Source organism: Fukomys damarensis, unplaced genomic scaffold, assembly GCF_012274545.1.
Source record: "Fukomys damarensis isolate Sample0158 unplaced genomic scaffold, DMR_v1.0_HiC HiC_scaffold_30, whole genome shotgun sequence".
Classification (NCBI taxonomy): domain Eukaryota; kingdom Metazoa; phylum Chordata; class Mammalia; order Rodentia; family Bathyergidae; genus Fukomys; species Fukomys damarensis.
The window spans coordinates 23,538,127-23,557,537 of NW_022900942.1; the positions used below are offsets into that span (position 1 = coordinate 23,538,127).

Below are 19,411 nucleotides of genomic sequence, written 5' to 3' on the forward strand. Positions count from 1 at the left end.
TACACAAACTGAAGTTCAAAAGGCACAGAGTAATGCTGGTGGCTCTTTCTAGTCAGGAAACAATAAAAAGTTTGCATTATTCTTTCATAATTTAAATACTTAGGTAATCTCCACTTTTATTACTTTATAACAATGACTTCAAATTTACATTATTTTAAGTACCACTGTAATAGCTTAGAGTATAATACAGATATTAGTTATTTATCCCATCCAAAAATAAAACAAAAAAGCAAATAAATATATATATATATATTTATATACACATTTATATGTAAAAAATTATTCTCAAAGATAACACAGAAGAGGGACTTGGTACAGGCCATCAAATCAATTTTCTATTACCACAGTTGTTATAATTCCAAAATCAACAGATACACAGCAATAATCAAAAGCAGTGCAAATATCTTTGGAGGTTAGGATAACATTATAATAGAAGAACAAAAAACTGAGAAAATAAAAAAAGGCAAGTACTTCAAGTACAAGGAACCAGTCTGCTGAGGTCCATCTTAGTGTTTCCTGGGAGCTTCCTTCCTGCTTCTACTTCTTTCTTTGAAATACATTGGCCAGCATGGCACCTGATGTTGTCAACTGGCCCATTTTGTTCAAAAACTTAGTCTTTGTATCTTCACTCACTAAGCTTGCAGCAATTGACATCGAGCTAGAAAAAATAAATTTAAAATTTGTTAAGCAATTAAAAAACAAAAATATCAAATTTTCATTTCTTTAGTAACATATCAATACATTCTTCATGGGGGTTATAAAAGGGGATATTAATGCTTAAGAAGGGAAGTTTTATGTATCATATTAGCTGAGGAGTGTTCATTATGCATTTTTTATATTAAAGGAGTACTATGTTCACTGTTTATATTAAAGAAAGAAGTAGTGGTTGGAACCAAGTTTATTAGAGAGGAAATTCTTTCATTTGTAAAATGGAGCCCTTCAAACAAACAAACAAACAAACAAACAAAAGCTGGGTATGGCATGCCTATAAGCCCAGCACTGGGGAGATTGAATAGAAGGATCATTTCAAGTTTAAGAGCAGCCTGGGCTGCATATTGAGTTCAAGGCCCACTTGAATACAGAGTGTGATACTATCTCAAAAGAACAACAAATGTAAAGTGCTTAGTACAATGCTAGACATATAATAGCATGCCACAAGTGTTAGTAGTTGTTCTTTTAATGACATCATTTAGTTTTTACAGCAATCCTGGAACATTTGAGGTGTGACTTAAATCCATATTGTGCTGATAATACTCCTATTCTTATTTGGGGGGAAAAGCATGTTATGAATCACCAGTTTTCAAATTCATTTATTCTTTTTCTTTTGCCAAACTGCAGTGTAGGGAATAAACAAAATCTAAATGAGTACCAAAGATTGCCAATTTATCAAATTATTGTACAGAAAGAGTCTTGTACTAGACTCTGAACCCTAGTTTATTGTTTTGTGGCTTTGGTTGAGATGTATTTGACCTTTCCAATTCAATTTCCTCATCTGTAAAACACAGCTTGCAATTTCTATTGCAAAATATCCCAAGATTAAGTAAGATAATGTATTTAAACTTGTCAAGGGCAATGTGTGGCAAGCTAAGAGGTGCTCTGTTAGAACTATAGCATGAAACTGGTGCTACCACCAAATGCATCTGGGCGTGTGTCTTTCACAGTGTGCACCGCTCAATTACCTACTCAGTTGAAAACCCAAACACAACTCTCCCCCTTCAAAGTCTCTTCTTCCAGTACACTAATATGGTTTCTCTCTTCCTGCCTTTGGAGAACTACTTCTCCTTTTTTTCCCCCCTCTTCTCACAAAGTAATATAAGGTCCAACACTTGGCTTTTAATTTTCCAATTACAGAACTTTCTCTCAATGCTTCAATTATGGATGACTTCAAAATAGTAATTGAATTACAGAACTAGTGACCTCTTTATAGCATACTCCAGGTCGAATATCTTCAGGGTTCATTTACTACAAGATAAAATAATGTGCGTGTATATTCAAGAAATGTAGTGAACTAACATGTGTTTTATACTCTTACCACCTATTTCTTATATTCCCACCCTTTCAGCCAGGTCCGCCTACTGCTATTGCCCAATAATTTTCAAACTAAGATCCCTCTTTCTCTCCACTGCCTACCCATTTCTCAAACCTCAGTTCAAGTCCAGTCTTTCCAATGGGTCTTTTCTTAACCACTGAGGTTTACAAGTGTTTCTTTTTTGTAGAAAACTCAGTGTAAGTCAAAAGATATGCTTGATTTTAATTTACAGTTAGGAAAAGGGGTTGTATGGATCATATCATACCTAAGAATACTATCAAATTTTAATGATACTCTACAAAGAGTGCAACAATGATATAAAGGAGCCTGGAAACCCTAAGGGTTTTACCGAAGGGGTAAAACTGAAAGGGATGAAGAATGTTTGGCATGGAGAAAAGATTTAGGTGACTTAGCACATGCCCACAAATGTGAGAAGTTAGATACAAACCATCTGCAGGCTGGATATATCCTGAGAACACGACTGAGAACATATCACAATCACCTGGGGAGCTTTTTTGAAAATCAAAATACCTAATCATAGTGCTTATGGAACTTTCCATTTGGGATAGAGGGCCTGGGCAATATATTTTGTATAGCTTTCTAGTAAAGAATAATTGTGTTATAGCACTATTTTTTTTTTTTTTACACTGTAAATTTTTAGTAGTTTTACAAAGGGGTTTGTAATATTCATCAGGGTGTATACCATTGAATCACTGCACCTTAAAATGCTGGTCTGCAATTTCTTGCCATTTTCTCTTTCCTGTCAGAGCCCCTTCCCTAACCCTAATCCTTTAATTAATACCTATTTGCTAAGGTTCTTAAGTCTCAATTGCCACCTATGTGTTTTTCTAGCTGTTCCACAAATTATAAAAATTCCTCTTCAGAACAGTTCTTCCTACAGTTCTCTTGTTATATTGTGCCATCAACCACGTAAATGTTCAAACCAAGGTCTAGGAACCCTTAGAATCTGTTTTCCTTCACTCTTAATCTGTTGTCAGAATGAGTTCACATCTGAAATATATTTCCGATCCATCTTTTCATATATTCACTGTCAAACCCAGATATTATAGTGGTTAAGGGAATAGTATCTACTTTGTAAAGTATTAAGGTAATCATTAGCAAGTATGTGAAAAATGCTCAGAATGATATCTGGTTCATAAGTGTTAGTAATAATAATGATGCCTATTACTTGCCCATCTATGCTCACGCCTATCTCATAATGGACCCCATAGTGGTTTCCCAAGCTATTCCACTTGCTTCTCTACATTAAGAGAAGAGTACAGCTTCTAAAAAGCAGTGTCTCTCAAGGTGTGGTTCTTGCACCTGTATCAGTGACATTTGGGAACTTGTTCTCAATGCAAATCCTCAAACTTTACCCCAAACCTTCTAAATTAAAATCTGGGGGAAAGGTACTCAGCAACTTCTAGGTGATTCTCATGGACCCTATGAGAACCGAAGTTCTTAAAGGTTGGGAAACTACAAGTGGCAGGCCAAGTCTGGCTGTTTGCTAAGTTTTACTGAAACTCAGACATGCTGATTAATTTACTGTCAATGGTTGCTTTCCTTAAAATAGAAGAGTCTAGATGAGTAGTTGAGTTAAAGTTCTTATGGTCTTCAAAGCTTGAAATAGTATTTATTGTCTACAGAAGAAGTTTACCAACTCCTTGCTTACAGGGTAAGTCCAGCCCTGTAAGTGTGGCTAACAAAGTTCTGTGCCTACCCACTTTTATATACTTAGGCTATTCTCCACTATGAGTTTCCAACATATTCTCTTTTCGAACTTATGTCATTATGCACAGTGCTGATTTTATGCACATACAGTGGACTCAACTTAGGAACTAAATTCATTCCTGAGGGGCTGGTTGTAACTCAAGGTATAGGCTCAGGCTCCTCTACACAACCTTCAAAGTCTCTCTCCCATATATAGGCAGATCTGTGTCCTCAGACATTGGGCCCAGGACTCCTCAATACAGGAAAGGATGTTGTAATGTACCTTTCGGAACTCTTTAGGGGTTAAATCTGCATCTGAGACCATCTCAAAGCACAGTGGCTGGCATTCAGGATATAACTCAAGACTTAGTTAGTTAAAACTAAAATTTCTGTCATAACCCAAGTTTGTATGTCAAACTGGTCATAACTCGAGGGTCCACTGTAATCCCCACTTTTTTCCCCTTTGCCTCTATAGCCAACTGTTCATACCTGAAGATTCCTGGGAAATGTGGAAGCACTATTTTAATGTTTAATTTTTGTCATACACACACACACACACACACACACACACACACACACACACACACACACACACACACACACACTTTTAACTGCTCCACTGCTGAGCTGTGAGTCCTTATCTTGTGGGAAAGGACTATGCCTTATTTAAGATCTTTTTTTTTTTTTTTTTGATAGCAGGGATTGAAATCAGGACCTTGCGCTTGTGAGGCAGGTGGCAGCACCACTGAGCTACAGCCCAGCTAAGCTCATTTTTGTTAACAGTTTATGAAACGTGTTCAGTGAGTTTCACTAAATGCTGAATGAACAGAAAAAACCATTTATGTATATATTTTTCTGCTTGCAGATCAGTGTGTTTAAAACTTTCTTTAGACAAAGATCTCAGGAAGAGAATATTTAAAATAACTACAGCACATATTTGAAGTATCATAAAGAAGCATTTATCCTTACTACTTGAGATGCTCTCTCTAGTTTTTATTTTATTAACTATTAATTAATTAATTTTGTGGTATTAGGGATTGAAATTAAGGCCTTTGCATTAGGCTATATCCCCAGCCTTCTTTTATTTTGAGACAGCATCTTGCTAAGTTGGCCAAGGTGGGCTTGAACTTGTGATCTTCCTGCCTTGGCTTCCCAGAGTGGCTCAAGTACAGGAGTATGCCACAACTCCCTGTTTTGTTTTTTATTTTGAGACAGCATCTTGCTAGGTTGTTCAATTGCCCAGGCTAGGCTTGTTCTTGTGATCCATTTAAATCAATCTCCCACAGTTCTGGGATTACAGATGTGTCCGACTCCAACTGAATTAATTTAATGATGAACTAATAGGTTACAGCAATTAGAAGAGCATTTCACAGATACAAGTATCCTTCATTATTTGCCTCCACTCTTACTTTTCCTTCTTAGAAATAGTTCCCCTTACTGTTCAAGGCTTTCTTCTTGTGCTTTTGATTTACAACAGACTTCTGAGGAGTGGCTTAAGGAAGGCTTCCTTGAAAAGGTGACTTCTAAGCTTTGGCCTGAGGATGAAGGAAGTAGCTAGACAAAATAAGATGGAATCCTATGTCGAAAAGACCTAGGGGAGATATATATATATAAGAGATATATAGATATATATATTAGATATATATCTCTAATATATATGCATATATATGCATATTAGAGATATATAGATATATATTAGAGATATATAGCCAAGGATCTTAAGGTCCTCATTAAGCCTCTCCTGCCTATTGTTGGTAGTTAAAAGTCTTGTATTTATATAGCCTGTATAATGTCCACATGGGATTTATAATATTATAACAGGTAACACAATGCCATTCCCTTATCTTGTCTAGTTTAACTCTAAGTTATTGGATGGCAAAGCTAACTTACTTATTTGTACTCATTTATTTTTAGTCCCTAGCACGGTGCCCAAAATGAAGACACTCTTAAAGGTGAGATATGTGATTAAAATTCCTCTGATTCTTGCAACACATATTTTCTGTATTTTTTATTTGGTATCTGTAAGTACCAAATCATTTAAAAGTTAAAATCATGTAAATGCTTTGATTGTCTACAGGTCTGTGATCATCTGCTGACTGATAATATAGTTAATGTTTTCACACATGCTTTACATATTAGAAATAAATAAGTTAAAGATTAATGGATATAATATATTAGCATTTCCTCCACTTTTCTGAATAAAAATAATCCATGTTGAACTTCACAAATCTTAATAATAAAAGTGTTTTAAAAACTAGGAACAATTTATACATAAAAGTATACCTGTCCTGTTCATTTGCCCTTACCCTTCAAAAGTATATTCATGGTACTGTCATATAGATTGTAAGAAACAGCCACGTCAAAAGGATTTAGGAGTCAACTTAAAAAATATTCAAATTGGCTAAAGATGGGATAATTTGGGCATCAATAAGAATTACAAATGCAGCACACTGAATCATGTAAGTTTAATACATGAGTTTATAACTTTTTAAAAAATAAAATCTATCTGTGAATCAATTTATTATTCTGACAAATAAAAACAAAGCTGAATGTCTTGGCTTTACCATATAAACTACAGTATTGAGTAATAAGTAGCTTATATGATTTTTCATTATTGAAATATTCTAGGTAATCAATGATACAGGGATGATAGAATTAGGGTAATGTATTTCATAACCTCAAATTAATAAATTCATTAATTATTAACAGCTTGTTAACATTCCCCCAAAAGGAGAAAAACAGGTATCAGCTTTAGGATGAAAACCTATCTCCTATTATGAAGCAGTCTTGCCAAAAGAAGCATATCCAATTAAGTCTCTAGATCAAGATTCAACTACCCAATTGATAGGAAATAGAGTTCATATTCAACAACAAAAGGCAAATGCAGTAAGCAAAATTAGAACTGTGAAAAGCTCTATATGCCAAATGACCTAATTTCTTCCAAAAGTATATAATGTGGAGAAAAAAGTGGAAGGAAATTTCTATGAAGTTTCCTCATTTTCTTCTAAAAGTTTTTAGGTTTTAAAATAATCTGAAGGCTCTAGATAATTTGATATTTAATGTATGACAAATTAGTAGAAATATTTGCTTTGGTGTTGATTTTAGAGATTCTGTTTGAATAAAAAAAAGTATTTTATTATTTCAATGAATTTCTGCTGTTTTAACTTTCCATGACTAAAATGGTAGGTACAAGTATGTAGAGAGAAAAGCTCCTATCACAGGTTAAAAAAAGGGTTTTGATATATCAAAAAGTGATTGTGTGTGTTAGGCTGCGTGCATGTGTGTGTGAGTGTACCCAGAATGACTGGATAAAATGTATTTCTAGTAGTCAAGCTTAAAGGATATACTTCTGAGCTTTTTACGTGTGAGTCCATTTAAAATATTGTTCAGTTACTTCAATAAGAATTAGAGAACACAATCCATTTGTAAATTATTTCCTTCCTTGAGTGACCAACCAACATTACTCTTTCACAACTAAGTTCATATTTTTTTTTGGTACAAGGGATTGAACTCAGGACCTTGCACCTAAAGGTGCGGTGCTGCTGAGCTAAATCCCTGCCCCTCTGTGTTCATATTTTAATTTCACTGAATCTTTCAATTTCTAATCAGCTTGGTCAGAATTATTAGTTTGGCTAGAATGTTCCTAAGTTTTACAACCCTTTATTCAGCAAATTATTATATCTTGCAACTATGTCACAAATTTCTACTGTTTTGACCTTGTGTCTCCAATCCAACTACATATCAAAAACTCTTTGGAGGTTTTTATTTTTTTAAAACAAGAAGACCCTTGGTTGAAACAGGATGTTGAGCGGAATCTACAAAGAATGGGGTAGAGAGATGAATTTTAAACTTCTCAGATACTTCTGATGAGATAGCTTATGGATCAGCATTTGAGAACAGCTAACTTAAATCACAGTCTTTTTTCCTCAATTTTTGTTTTTTTATACATTTTTAATTTTAATGTAATACAAGTAGATATTAATAAAGAAAATATAAGAAGTTGGTAGGGGATTTAGCTCAGTGGTAGTGCTGCCTGCCTTGCAAGTGCAAGGTACTGAGTTCAATCCCAGGTACAAAACAAAACAAAAAACAAAAACAACAAAACACACACACACACACACACACACACACACACACACACACACACACAAAGCACTCTTCTACGAAAAATAAAATGAAATTTTATAAAAAAATTAGAGTAGTAATAGTTAATATACCATGTATTGTAATCTTAAAAGAATGGCCAAAATGATACACAAATCATAGACAAAAAAAGATTCTCTTACAAAGAAGTGTTTGCAGTACATTTCTCACAGGGAGTTGGTTAATAACCTTATCTTATTCTTTTTCTCCACCCCTTCCCCTCCTCTTCAAAAAGTCCTATCTTCCAAATAAATGACTACAAAGTAAGACAAAGTGAAACATTATGCCTATCAATAGCAAATCTAGATATAGAAATTAAGGTTAATATAAAGCCTTGAAAAAGAATTAATGTCTTACCCTTGAGGCTCTTGGACAGTCTTGTTTTCTACTTTTTGTTCACATTCTTTTATCATGGAACTTAAAATAACCTGATTAAAAAATTGTTTTAGTGAAATACAGTTTAATAAAATGCTATGACTTAAAGTTTTAATTAACACCCTCATAAACTAATATGTTAATTAAAAACATAAACTTTTAACAGTTACTTTGTTGAAGGATTCATATTAGATTGGCAGACTACTACAGAAACAGCTCTGAAAGATCTCATTCTGGGGTTTGGGGATGTAGTTCAATTGTAGAATGTGTGCTTAGCATGCAGGAGGGCCTGGGTTCAATCTCCAAAAAACCGCCCCTCAACCCAAATCTCAATCATATAACTTAAGAATTTATTTTCATTTTCATTAGACTTATTTCTAAATCTGATTCCCATTCTCCATTAGCTTCTCTCACCATCTCATGTCCATCTATACATTTAACATATACATGTACTGCAGTCACACGTATACTTTTCCAGTAAAAGCCATTCTAGTCTATATTCCTTTGCTTTCCCAGGTTGTAACAAGTGGTGACAGGCTTAGTATCTAAGATTATAACACTTAACATCATCCTTGCAGGGAGAATGAACCAGTGATTAAAAAGTGGGGATCCAAACAAATTTCTCTAACAGTTCACAACCACACCAGAAACTGAATAGCCCTCTGAATATTCTCCTTGACTCATGCTTTGACCATGGAAGTCACTAAAGCAATATTTATTGTTTACCTGCTATACGCTAGGCGCTTCTTAAAGATAGAGCTGCTAAACATACTACATCCTCTCTTTGTAGAGCTTACATTTTTATAAGAGAGATAAACTTGAAGGAGATGGAGTGTTTTAGCTCTGGGTAGAGGCTGAACAAAAAATTTGATGTGGGGGTAAGAAAGATGAAAGAGTAGGTACAGACAACTGGGAAGAAAAAGATCTGGAGAGGGAGGAAGTAAAGTTTTTATTTTATTTAGGAGAGAAAAGTCAAATATAATGGGGAAAGCTGACAAAAACAGTTTGAAAATATAGAATAGGAAACATTACAAAAAAGGAGACAGTGGAATGAATTATGAGGAAACAGAAAAATAGAAACTTTACTTTCAAGAAACTTAATAGTGAAAGATAATTAACAATTTATAATTAAACATTTCACATACATTATCTTACTAAATTATCATATAAAGTGAAAGAGAATGTGCTATCCCTACTTTAGAGAATGACACAGAGCCTCAAAAATGTTAAAGTTGCTCTAGGTATCAAAACTAGTAAGTCCATAAAATGACATCAATTGGTATTTAAAAAAAATTAAGCACAGCATATCATAATCAAGTCTCATATAAAGAACAAAAATCTATAAGAAGATATGAAAATGTATGATTGTGGCACTGATAATAACAGTTGCTTACCTCATGCCCTGGAGAGAGATGTTCCATGTCAGTCCGTAAACATCTGAGGCCAGGTAAAAAGTGATTTACCATTAAATCTTCTGAAATGACTTGAGACACATTAGTTAAGGAAGGTTTATAAAAGCAAAGTGGTATGTCCAACATAGTTTACATACAAAGAAGCCCTCATAGGTAATGCTATGGTATACTGATCACTCAGAGTACACAGGCTTCCTTTCATGTATAACAACACCTCACTTGTGGAGTAAGTTATTTATTAAGAGTCAACTGTATCTAGTCTCATAAATCTATTTATATCAATGATATTCACCATTGTAACATCCTCTAATTTAGTCATATGCTAATCTAATCAGGCATTTGAATGAGTATGATGTAATGAAAGTAAAGAAGTTGTTTCCACGACAACTAAATTTAAAGTTTTGTTAAAAAAACAGAAAACAATAAAGGCAAATTGCTTAACATATTACGATTTAATTACTATGTATAATGCAACTGTAAAAGATTGGGAAAATATTTTAAAATTTAGCAAAATTCTACAGTGTCAGAAATGTTTCTGGATTGTTTGAAGAAAGTTAATCTGAAAATCATAGACAGGTTCATTATGGATGTGGTTTATCTGCAAAAGATGTTTACCTAAAGTCAGCAGATTCACACCACAGAAATGCATCAGTCCTAAACTAAATGACTGATAAAAGAAAATACATTTATATATTTTAAAGTAGTTATCTAAGGTATATACTGTTATCCTGATTACTATTTTAACTACCCTGTTAAACTGACTTTCCACTGGTCGTGAGTAAACTGGACCAACAGAATGTTGGTTGTAATAAGAGCATTTGTTTTTAAGTTTAGTATTACATATTGTTCCTGGTTATCTTTGCTGATCATTTTGACATTCGAAAGGATCAGAACAGCAAATGTATTTCTCAAGGAAACAATTCAACTTGTCTATTCACATCAATTCTGGCATATTCTCACCTTATTCTGTTATTTAAAAATAGTTCTGATTTAACATCATACATAAAATGAAACATTTCTTTAAAGATGGTTTAATTAATCTTTTTGAAAAAAACTAGCAAATTTTGTGAAAAATAATCAGTGTAATATATGAGTACTTCCTTAAAAAGTTTTAAATAAAAACTTCATAAACAAAGCACCAATAATGAGTGACTTATAAACTCAAGGGAATAAAAATGGATATAAAGAGGGCTGAAACCTTATGATTATGTAGTCTTGTTTTCTAGATATGGGGAAAGTACCACTCAGATACAAATGTGAGTGACCTTTGGTTTAGTAAAGAATGTGATCTATGGATTGAGAAGTTCAAGATACTTTTTTTTTTTTTCAGCAGGAAGAGGGAAGTTCTCTTTTCTCTTTCTGCTTATCATCAGGGCCTACATTTTCCCCATGAAATCACACAATCTTTCAAGTACTGGAAATTTACAGGTTATTTGGTATTATAAGTTACTTCAAACTTATTAATGAACAATTATCAAAAGTCCTCTGATTGCTAATTTGAGATTCAGTTTTGGAAGATAGCTTGGTTACATTTTTAGATAGCTTGATTATGAGTATGTTTTCCTTGTAAACAAAATTGGCCTTACTATAACCTCAGCTTGTGCTTTAGCCACAAAGAGTGCCTAACCTTCCTTCTATAGAATCACCTGTCAAGTAAATGTCAAGTATCTTTTCATCCCAAGCTATCCATTCTCCAGATTAAGAATTTCTAAATTTCTTCAATCTGTCTTAAATACAACTTCCTGATTTGTTATGCCAAATATTACACATTATAATTTTTCTATGTCTCTATTAAAATATGATGTCAGTGATGAAAGGAATACTCATGTTCTGATCAGGTTAGAATATAAAGGGATAGGTTTGGGCAACATGATTTTATTAGTAACCACACTACTCTGTTGACTTAGGTACAAATTCTTAAGATGGTCCTTTCATTTGCTGTACTGATAAAAGACTTTTATTGCATTTATTCAAGAAATAGTCTGTACATATTGTGACATATAATAATATATTTCACTAGCTATGCTCTTTAAAAACAAGTGCCTTTCCTACTTGGAAAATCTGACTTTACAGAGCTAAGTTTTTATTTTTTAACTTTTCCATTTTCATTGCGGCCTATTTCTTCAGAAACTATACATGGCCTGTGGCTTAAGTTTTTAATATCTTTCAGAAATTCTAATAATCATACCAATCTTTTCTTTCTTTGAAATACAACTCTGCATGCTATTATTATTTTCTTGCAAGGATACTGTCACTTCTCTATTATTAAAGTATTTCTTCCTTGCTCATTCAGAATATCAGTTCCCTTTTTTGCTTCCTCTATATTATATTAAGTTGAAAAGTCAACAAGATAAATCAGGAATGATAGTAAGTTCTGCTTTTAGTGGAATTAAACCTATAGGAGACATGAGTAGTTGAGGTAACAGACTATGAAAACATGATGGCTCTGCTGTTACCAAAAAATATGGTTATATTATCTATGTGAATATATCATTTGTAGCAGATTGCTAAAATCAAATACATTCAACAATGCATCTATGAACATTTCAAAAGAAGCATGTAGCTCCTTAACATGATTTACTTTTCTACTCTTCCTATGTACTTTATTTTGAACAAATAACCTCTTGGTATAGTCCAGTCAGTCAAAAGTCCAGTGCCAATGAACCACAGTGGAATTTTAGAACATAATTATCTAAAATTGCTTGCTCACTTTGTTTATGACTATGAACTAGCATACAAAGTCTAGGAATCATTAATAATCCTTAAACTCTTTCTTGGTTCTTTTTTTTTTCTTATGAATCTAGGAAGCTTCACCATCATTTTTTCCTGCCATAATCATGTTTCTCTGATTATGTAGCCTACCATGTGCTTTTATAGGTTCATTTGATTATTCAGACTTTCATTCTTTGGTCAATCTCTTATTTCCTCTTTTCTGAACTCCTTTGCCCTTTAATAGAGATTGTAGAAACTGGAATTCACTTTGCCCATCTTCACTTCCTTCTTGGCTTTATTTTACTAGGTGGAGGACAGTAAAAGAACATTTTACAGGATGGCTAAAGTTCTTTGTTCTCATTACAGTTTTGCTTTTAACTAAAAAGCAGAAGTCATTAATGCCTTTAAGTCTTGCTTTAATCATTTACAAAACAGAGGTTGATAAGGACCTACATGATTTCTAAATTCCTTCCCTCTTCTGTAATCACTGGAGATGATTAGTAATGTTGGCTCTGTACTTTTCTAAGGAGTGATAACTCACTAAGAAAAATCCATAGCATTCTGCTGGATACTGATAGTTAAACTTCATTGAAAAATCAAAATGCCAAAACAGATATAAAGCTTCCTTTTGATTAACAGAAGTCTCAGCTATAATTCATTCTGTTCATTTCTTCCATATAATAAATACAACATAAAACATTACATTAAAAAAACTCAGTGTCTTTGAAACCACAGAATACATAAACAGAAATTTTAAAATAATTTTTAAAGATTATAAGATGGCTAGAATAAGCAGTAGGGCAGATCAAACCAAAATTTCAGTTTACTATAATACTTATATAAGTTTAAGAAAAAAGTTCTCAATCTTTCACAAATGAGGTTCACTGTAAAACTGGTTATATAAAGGTAGATACAATTCTTTAATGAAACAAGGATACAACAACAGGAGAGTGCACTATAGGCTTCAAAAAGATGGGTAGCAATATCCAGTCTTTTAGAATCTACAATTTGTAAGTTGTTCACCAAAGCTAACTTGTGCAAATGTGGTATAACAACTGAAAAAGAAAAAATAGTTAAATTTTAATCTCAAACGTACATCTAAACTCTAATAATTTTCAAAAAAGTATTCTAATATATAAAAGTTCATTTTAATGCTGTATGCTTTCAAAGACTACCCACATTGTATGTTTGCCTTTTCTTAGAAGGGAAGAAATTATGAGAAAGGTTATATAGCACTGTTATATTAACTAATTGTGGGGTTGTCTGTAGGTAATTTGGCTTCACTATTAATTCACGAATTTGAACAATGCAAAACAAATATGTACAACTTCTATCTTATGCTATCGGTCCTTATGGAAGTTTCTTTACAAAAATTACCAACATATTAAAGATAAATACAATACACTTATTCTTTTTTCAATAATAACTTATTTCAGTCCTTCATACTACTATTATTACCTTCGCTTTATCAAATTATTAGCAAATACCAATGTCAAGTAGCACTGATAGCTAAGTCTTCAAATCACCCAAATGGGCTTAATACTTTCAAAGAATAATTTAAGATTTAAAAAACACAGCCTACTGTGAAAATAAAAGCAATAGTCCAAGAATAATATACAATGCAGCAGCAATGATCCCTATTGTGCCTAAGATTGTGCTATCTGAATATCATTTCTCAGTAAAACCAGGATTCTTTGAAGACATGGTTTCAGAGTCAGTAATGTAATTGTTAAAATGTTGTTTCACATGGCCCCTTTCTAGTCTTTGCTTGGTTAGGGAATACAAAATACCATTCCATTAGCACAGACTATTGACCAACTATAGCAACCTCTTTCTCTTTTGCAACAAGCTTTTGTATGTAAATGCAACAGTCTTCCCTTGGAAAAATTTCTGCTTCCTAAATAAACTAAGACTATAATCACAACTTCCTTGCTACCTTAGTAAATGACAAAACAAAACAAACCCTATAAAAACAATTAAAATTGTCATTTTTAGGTGATTTTTTGACTTGTTAAAATGAGTAGTAGTATTCTTTAGATAAGCCCTAGAAAAAAATTAGGAGACAAAATCTCCAAACATTCAGTTGTCAGCTTCATTAACTGGTATATCAAGGTCTCATTTAAATGGTGAATCTTAGTTTCTCCCACCAAAGTCAGAGTAGCTCATTTTTCCTCAAGCCTTCTGAAACTTACTTTCCTCATATACTTTGTCTACTCACGCGCGGCCCATTTTTTCCTTCTTTTTCTGAACTTTGCTTAGTTTTCTCAGGAATGGAACAATTATACTGCATTACACCCCTTAAAATTGCCTTGCTAGAAGACAGATCTACAGAAGTTAATTTAAAATTTGAATCTAGGGTTAAAGTAAGGGTCTTCCTAATTCTCAACAAGATATATGAATCACTGCAAAATCCAAGATTTTAGTGTTTATATACTATACTGGGCTGTATCTGTATAATTAATTCACTTATCCATCAAATGGATTTAAATGGTTAAAAGCAGTAGGACATTAAAGACCAGAAGGTTTAATAAACTAGGTGGGCATAATTCTGAAATTGACTTTTAGTGGGAAATAAAAATAGGAAATAAGCAATATAAGACCACTGCAGAAGTCTTTTTTAAAGGGCAGATTAGAGACTTAAAATTGCAAACAAAATAGACCAACCCATAGATGAACTGATTGATTTTTCCCTTAGTATCTTACTTCTGCTTCTAAGTTTCTAAAAGTATTCTAAGATAGATCCAAAAGCCAAAGTACAGGAAATTTTGTCATTTTATTTACTTATTTTTTGGTAATATATACAGGACTGAGATAACGAACTCAGAAAAGACTACTAAAAAATGGAACACCAGGCTGGGGATTTAGCTCACTGAACCTGCCTGGTGAACCCAAGGTCCTCAGTTTGATCTCCGGTACTCAAAAAAAAAAAAAAAAAAAAAAAAAAAAAAAAAAGAAATGGAGAACTGACCCTTAAGAAGATCTTCAAAGTACGATTGAATATTTTCAAAAAGTCTTATAAAATTAAATAGCTGAAAACAAGAAACTACATAGTGTTCCAGATAAAACATTTGGTCCTTAAAATTAAGATCAAAAGTCTTGGGATAACTTAAGAACAGAGAAAGAAACTCAGGATAATGAAAGAACTAATGTTCTCTATTAGTTAAGAAATAGAATGACCAAAATTTTTTTCACAACAACACACACACACACACACACACACACACAAAATCAAAGTACCCAAAATGCTACTCTCCAATGACATTAAGACCTTGAAATTTTCGTCTTTCCTCTAAACTCCTGAAGGGGACTATCTATAAATAATATTCTCTTTGATATGGATTTTACTTTGCTATGATTTTTTTTCCAGGTATCATAAGGCCTGCTGTGTTTCGTGGGGTCTGGTTTCGTCCCCTGGTTTCTTCCCTTGCCTCCCCTCTTTTCTCCTCTCTTCACCTCTCCTCTCTTCCCCTCCCCTCCCCTCCCCTCCCATCCCTTCCTTCCTTCGTTTTGTGGTACAAGGGATTGAACCATCTTCAGTCCTTAGTTTTTATTTTGAGGGGTCCTGCTAAATTGCCCTGCTGGGACTCAAACTTGCAATCTTCTTGCCTTAAGCCTCCCTCAGAGCTGGGATTATAGGGTCGTGCCACCAGTTTTCTGCTTATCATAATATAGAACATTAAATTAGGATAAACTTTTAAAGCAAAAACCAATCCATTTGGCTGGGAAATAAGTTCAAAGAAATAAAGGCAGGGAGGAGAATAATTAAAAAAAAAAAAAAAAAAAGGCCAGGGATTTTAGCTCAATCGTTCCACCACCTGCCTCGCAAGTGCAAGGACCCACGTTAGATCCCTGGTACCTCCCCCGCAAAAAAAGGTCCAGCTGTGACAGAGTGTTAAAGATTATATCAGATATATTATTTGCTAGTATACACTAAGTTGTAGGAGGCTTTAAGGATAATAGTTTTAAAGATCTATTCTTGTTCAGGCAGATAATGCTGCTGAGCTACATTCCCAGCCCAAGTCCACTTTTAATTGTTACTTTAGGACAATTTTGAGAGAAAAAATTATTTTCTGTTACATAGTTCTTTACATTTAATAAATGTAATAGGTAGGTATCCAGTTCATAAATAAAGCTGTTTAGTAACATGATTACCTCTAAAAGTTCGTGAAAATTCTAGAAAGAGACATTAAGATTCAGATATTATGTTTGATTTGAGGAATAATTATAGTCCTAACATTACTGAAGACAAAAGACTGTAAAGATATATCAAAATAAATGGAGCTGAGCCTATAGCAACACAGATTGATTCTTCCTAGCTTATCATAAATCTCTCTTTTGAATGTTCATAAAAAGGTTTTAACTGAACATCAAGGCACAAGCCACCATTACAATTCACTTATTTTTCAATCCAGAAACTAAGAGTAACTTTCTTGGCCTTAGTGAAGTAAACACCTCAGTGAAGTAGAAGTATCTTCTGACCCCCTACTAGGATTATCTACAAGATAACATGTGAGACTCTGTCTACTTCTAACTAAAATACCAATCTTTTCTTGTTGCTTGGATAATTATGAAAATATCCAGTGAAAAAGAATGCTACTATTTGTGTTCCTATAGTTTGGTACTTACCCATGTCCTCAACAGGCCTTCTGAACACTACAGTCCAAATATTGACTTAATATTTTTTTGTTGATGACTTTTATCTTTAAAATGGTAAGACATACTTTGGGCTGAATATGGAATAATTAGTCTATTGCAGACTCCAATATTGTACTAGAAACAAAAATGATTCTAAGTGGCTGATGTGATGGGCCTCCTGAAGGCGTGTAAAACTGCTAACAATAAAACTGCTGAAGTATAGCAGTGATAATTGATATACTTTTGGAGTAATAATTCCTAGATGTTTGATGCTGCTCAAAAAAAAGGTGGAAACCTGCAGTAAAGAGACAAATTAGAGCTAGGGATTTAGCTCAGTGGTTTTGCAACCTGCCTCGCAAGTGCAAGGACCAGAGTTCGATATCTAGTACCAAAAAAAAAAAAAAAAAAAAAAAGGGCTTGGGATGTGGCTCAGTGGTACAACAACACTTGGTTAGCATGCCCTATGTCTTGGGTTTAATCCCCAGCACCACAAAAAAGAAAAAAAAATTAGAGTGAAGGCTTTAAAATAATCATGCAGATCACTTAAGCAATCTACAAACTGTGACCCAAAACAAAGTGGTGTGTAGTGCTGATGGCACGGTAAATGTGACAAATATATATTTCCTGTAAGGACAAGTCTAGAAACACATAAAACTTTTCTTAAAAATAAAAAAAACCCCTCTAAACATAACATCACAGTGAACAGTTTTTACAGTGAACAGTTATTGATACATTTCTACTATAACTTTAGAGTTACATTTCATAAATTTTATAGCAACTGGTACATAGTACACGAAACCATCCACTAAAAACAATAGTGATCAACTTACAAAAAAGACTTGTTTTCAGTTCAGCTCTCAGTACACAAAAGATAAAGTATAGCAAGGCTTTAACATGACAAATCCTCAGAGAAGTTTTTAGTTGTGATCTTACAATTTATGATAAAGGTAAAAAATGCAACTTACACTCATCTCGGAACCTGGGTTCTGCATTAGGTCCAACTCTACCAAATGTTTTTATTATCTCTGTGTGCAAAGAATGCTGGTCTTGATACTGAGGATCTTCCAGGAAAGAAGCCAACTGCATTTTCACTCTTTCCAGCAACTTAAAGAGTAGATATTGTAGTCATTTTATAGAATATTAAAAACTGAATAGTGTGGTTCAAGTGAAAGATACACATTAAACATTACTTGCAGCAGGGTATTCAACAGATGTATAACTCCATGATAGTAAAAATGTGGAATTAATGAAGTACTTATATAGTCTTTTAGCTCAGAAAAGGTTTCACTACTTTTTATGCTTGTTAATAATTCTTAATTTATTTAAAAAATACAAATATTCACTGACAAGATTTTAAAACAAAAGGAAAATATCCCATATTTAGGAAAAGATCATTTTATGATGATTTTATATCTAACATATAATTCTTAAAATAAATTACAGTGTAAGTTACTCAGTTATTCACCTCTTGCAAGCAGTGAGTCATCAATGAGTTATATCTTACTCATGTTTCCCTAGAAGACTTTTATTTTAGGATTTAAGAACATGTTGAAATTGTGCCAAAACTGCAAGCAATGCAGAATGATATCCTTTTTCTCTGTGACAGACAAGTAAATTTAAAAAAGGAAAGTATTTCTTTCTACAACAAAATTTAAAATTTTTATAGAAATCTGAAAATTTTCATTGAATTTTTTCTTTTTTCAAATAAAATGTCCATCAAATGGAGAAAACTGTTTTCCACTTATGTGACTAGACAGTATGTGCACAAATAATTTATCTCCTAACATACAGGGTTCTTCATTTGTATAAGAACATGTTCAACATGGTAACAACAAAAACAAGACATCTTGACACTAATTTTGAAAAGTATCTTATAGTCAATGTTACAAATAGAATTGCTTTAAAAAACTTGAAATGAAATTAGTTTCATAATCAAAATATACCTTTAGGGAGGAAGACCTTGTTAGTTTTATGAAAGGAGACACAGACAAGTTTTACAGTGATATACGCCATAACAAGATGGCAGACTGTAGTCTACTAGATGACTTTTAAAGCTTCAATGACATAGTTGTTAGAATACATGATTGCACCTGCCTTCCTTCATATGTGAAAATGAAACAAATTTGTGTCCCTGATGTTATATGGTAACACAGTCTAAATTTGTGGAAACTGGCAATCAAAACTTTAGATTGGCCAGAAGTCTATGGAATAATGGAAGGTTTGGGAACTAGACTTGATGTGAAAGATTATTCAAAACTGCAGTACTTAGCTAGGCTTAAAATAGAACATCTAAGGGTTAGCCTACATTTAAGCTGAGAAGACTAGAGCTATGGAATATGGAATAGCCCTCCTGGAATATAGACTAGCTCATAGAATGGGGAAATCTACCTATTAT

The 19,411-nt window shown here is 33.2% G+C and overlaps 1 protein-coding gene across 11 annotated transcripts in view; it reads right to left on the bottom strand.

Moving 5' to 3' along the window:
- Window positions 1-267: 267 nt before the first annotated feature.
- Window positions 268-19,411, bottom strand: part of Relch (RAB11 binding and LisH domain, coiled-coil and HEAT repeat containing) — a 114,691-nt gene continuing 95,547 nt past the window's right edge. For 3 of the 11 annotated variants that reach the window (XM_010644873.2, XM_010644872.2, XM_010644869.2), the window contains 5 exons: window positions 17,982-18,120; window positions 13,320-13,436; window positions 9,652-9,740; window positions 8,240-8,310; window positions 269-658 (listed from right to left, as the gene is read on the bottom strand). In XM_010644873.2, the coding sequence (XP_010643175.1) occupies window positions 538-658; window positions 8,240-8,310; window positions 9,652-9,740; window positions 13,320-13,436; window positions 17,982-18,120 (537 nt within the window). In that variant the 3' untranslated portion in view covers window positions 269-537. Of the gene's footprint in view, window positions 659-8,239; window positions 8,311-9,651; window positions 9,741-13,319; window positions 13,437-17,981; window positions 18,121-19,411 lie in introns of all 11 variants that reach the window. The other 8 variants (XM_033757376.1, XM_033757374.1, XM_033757370.1 and 5 more) reach the window with 4 other exon arrangements.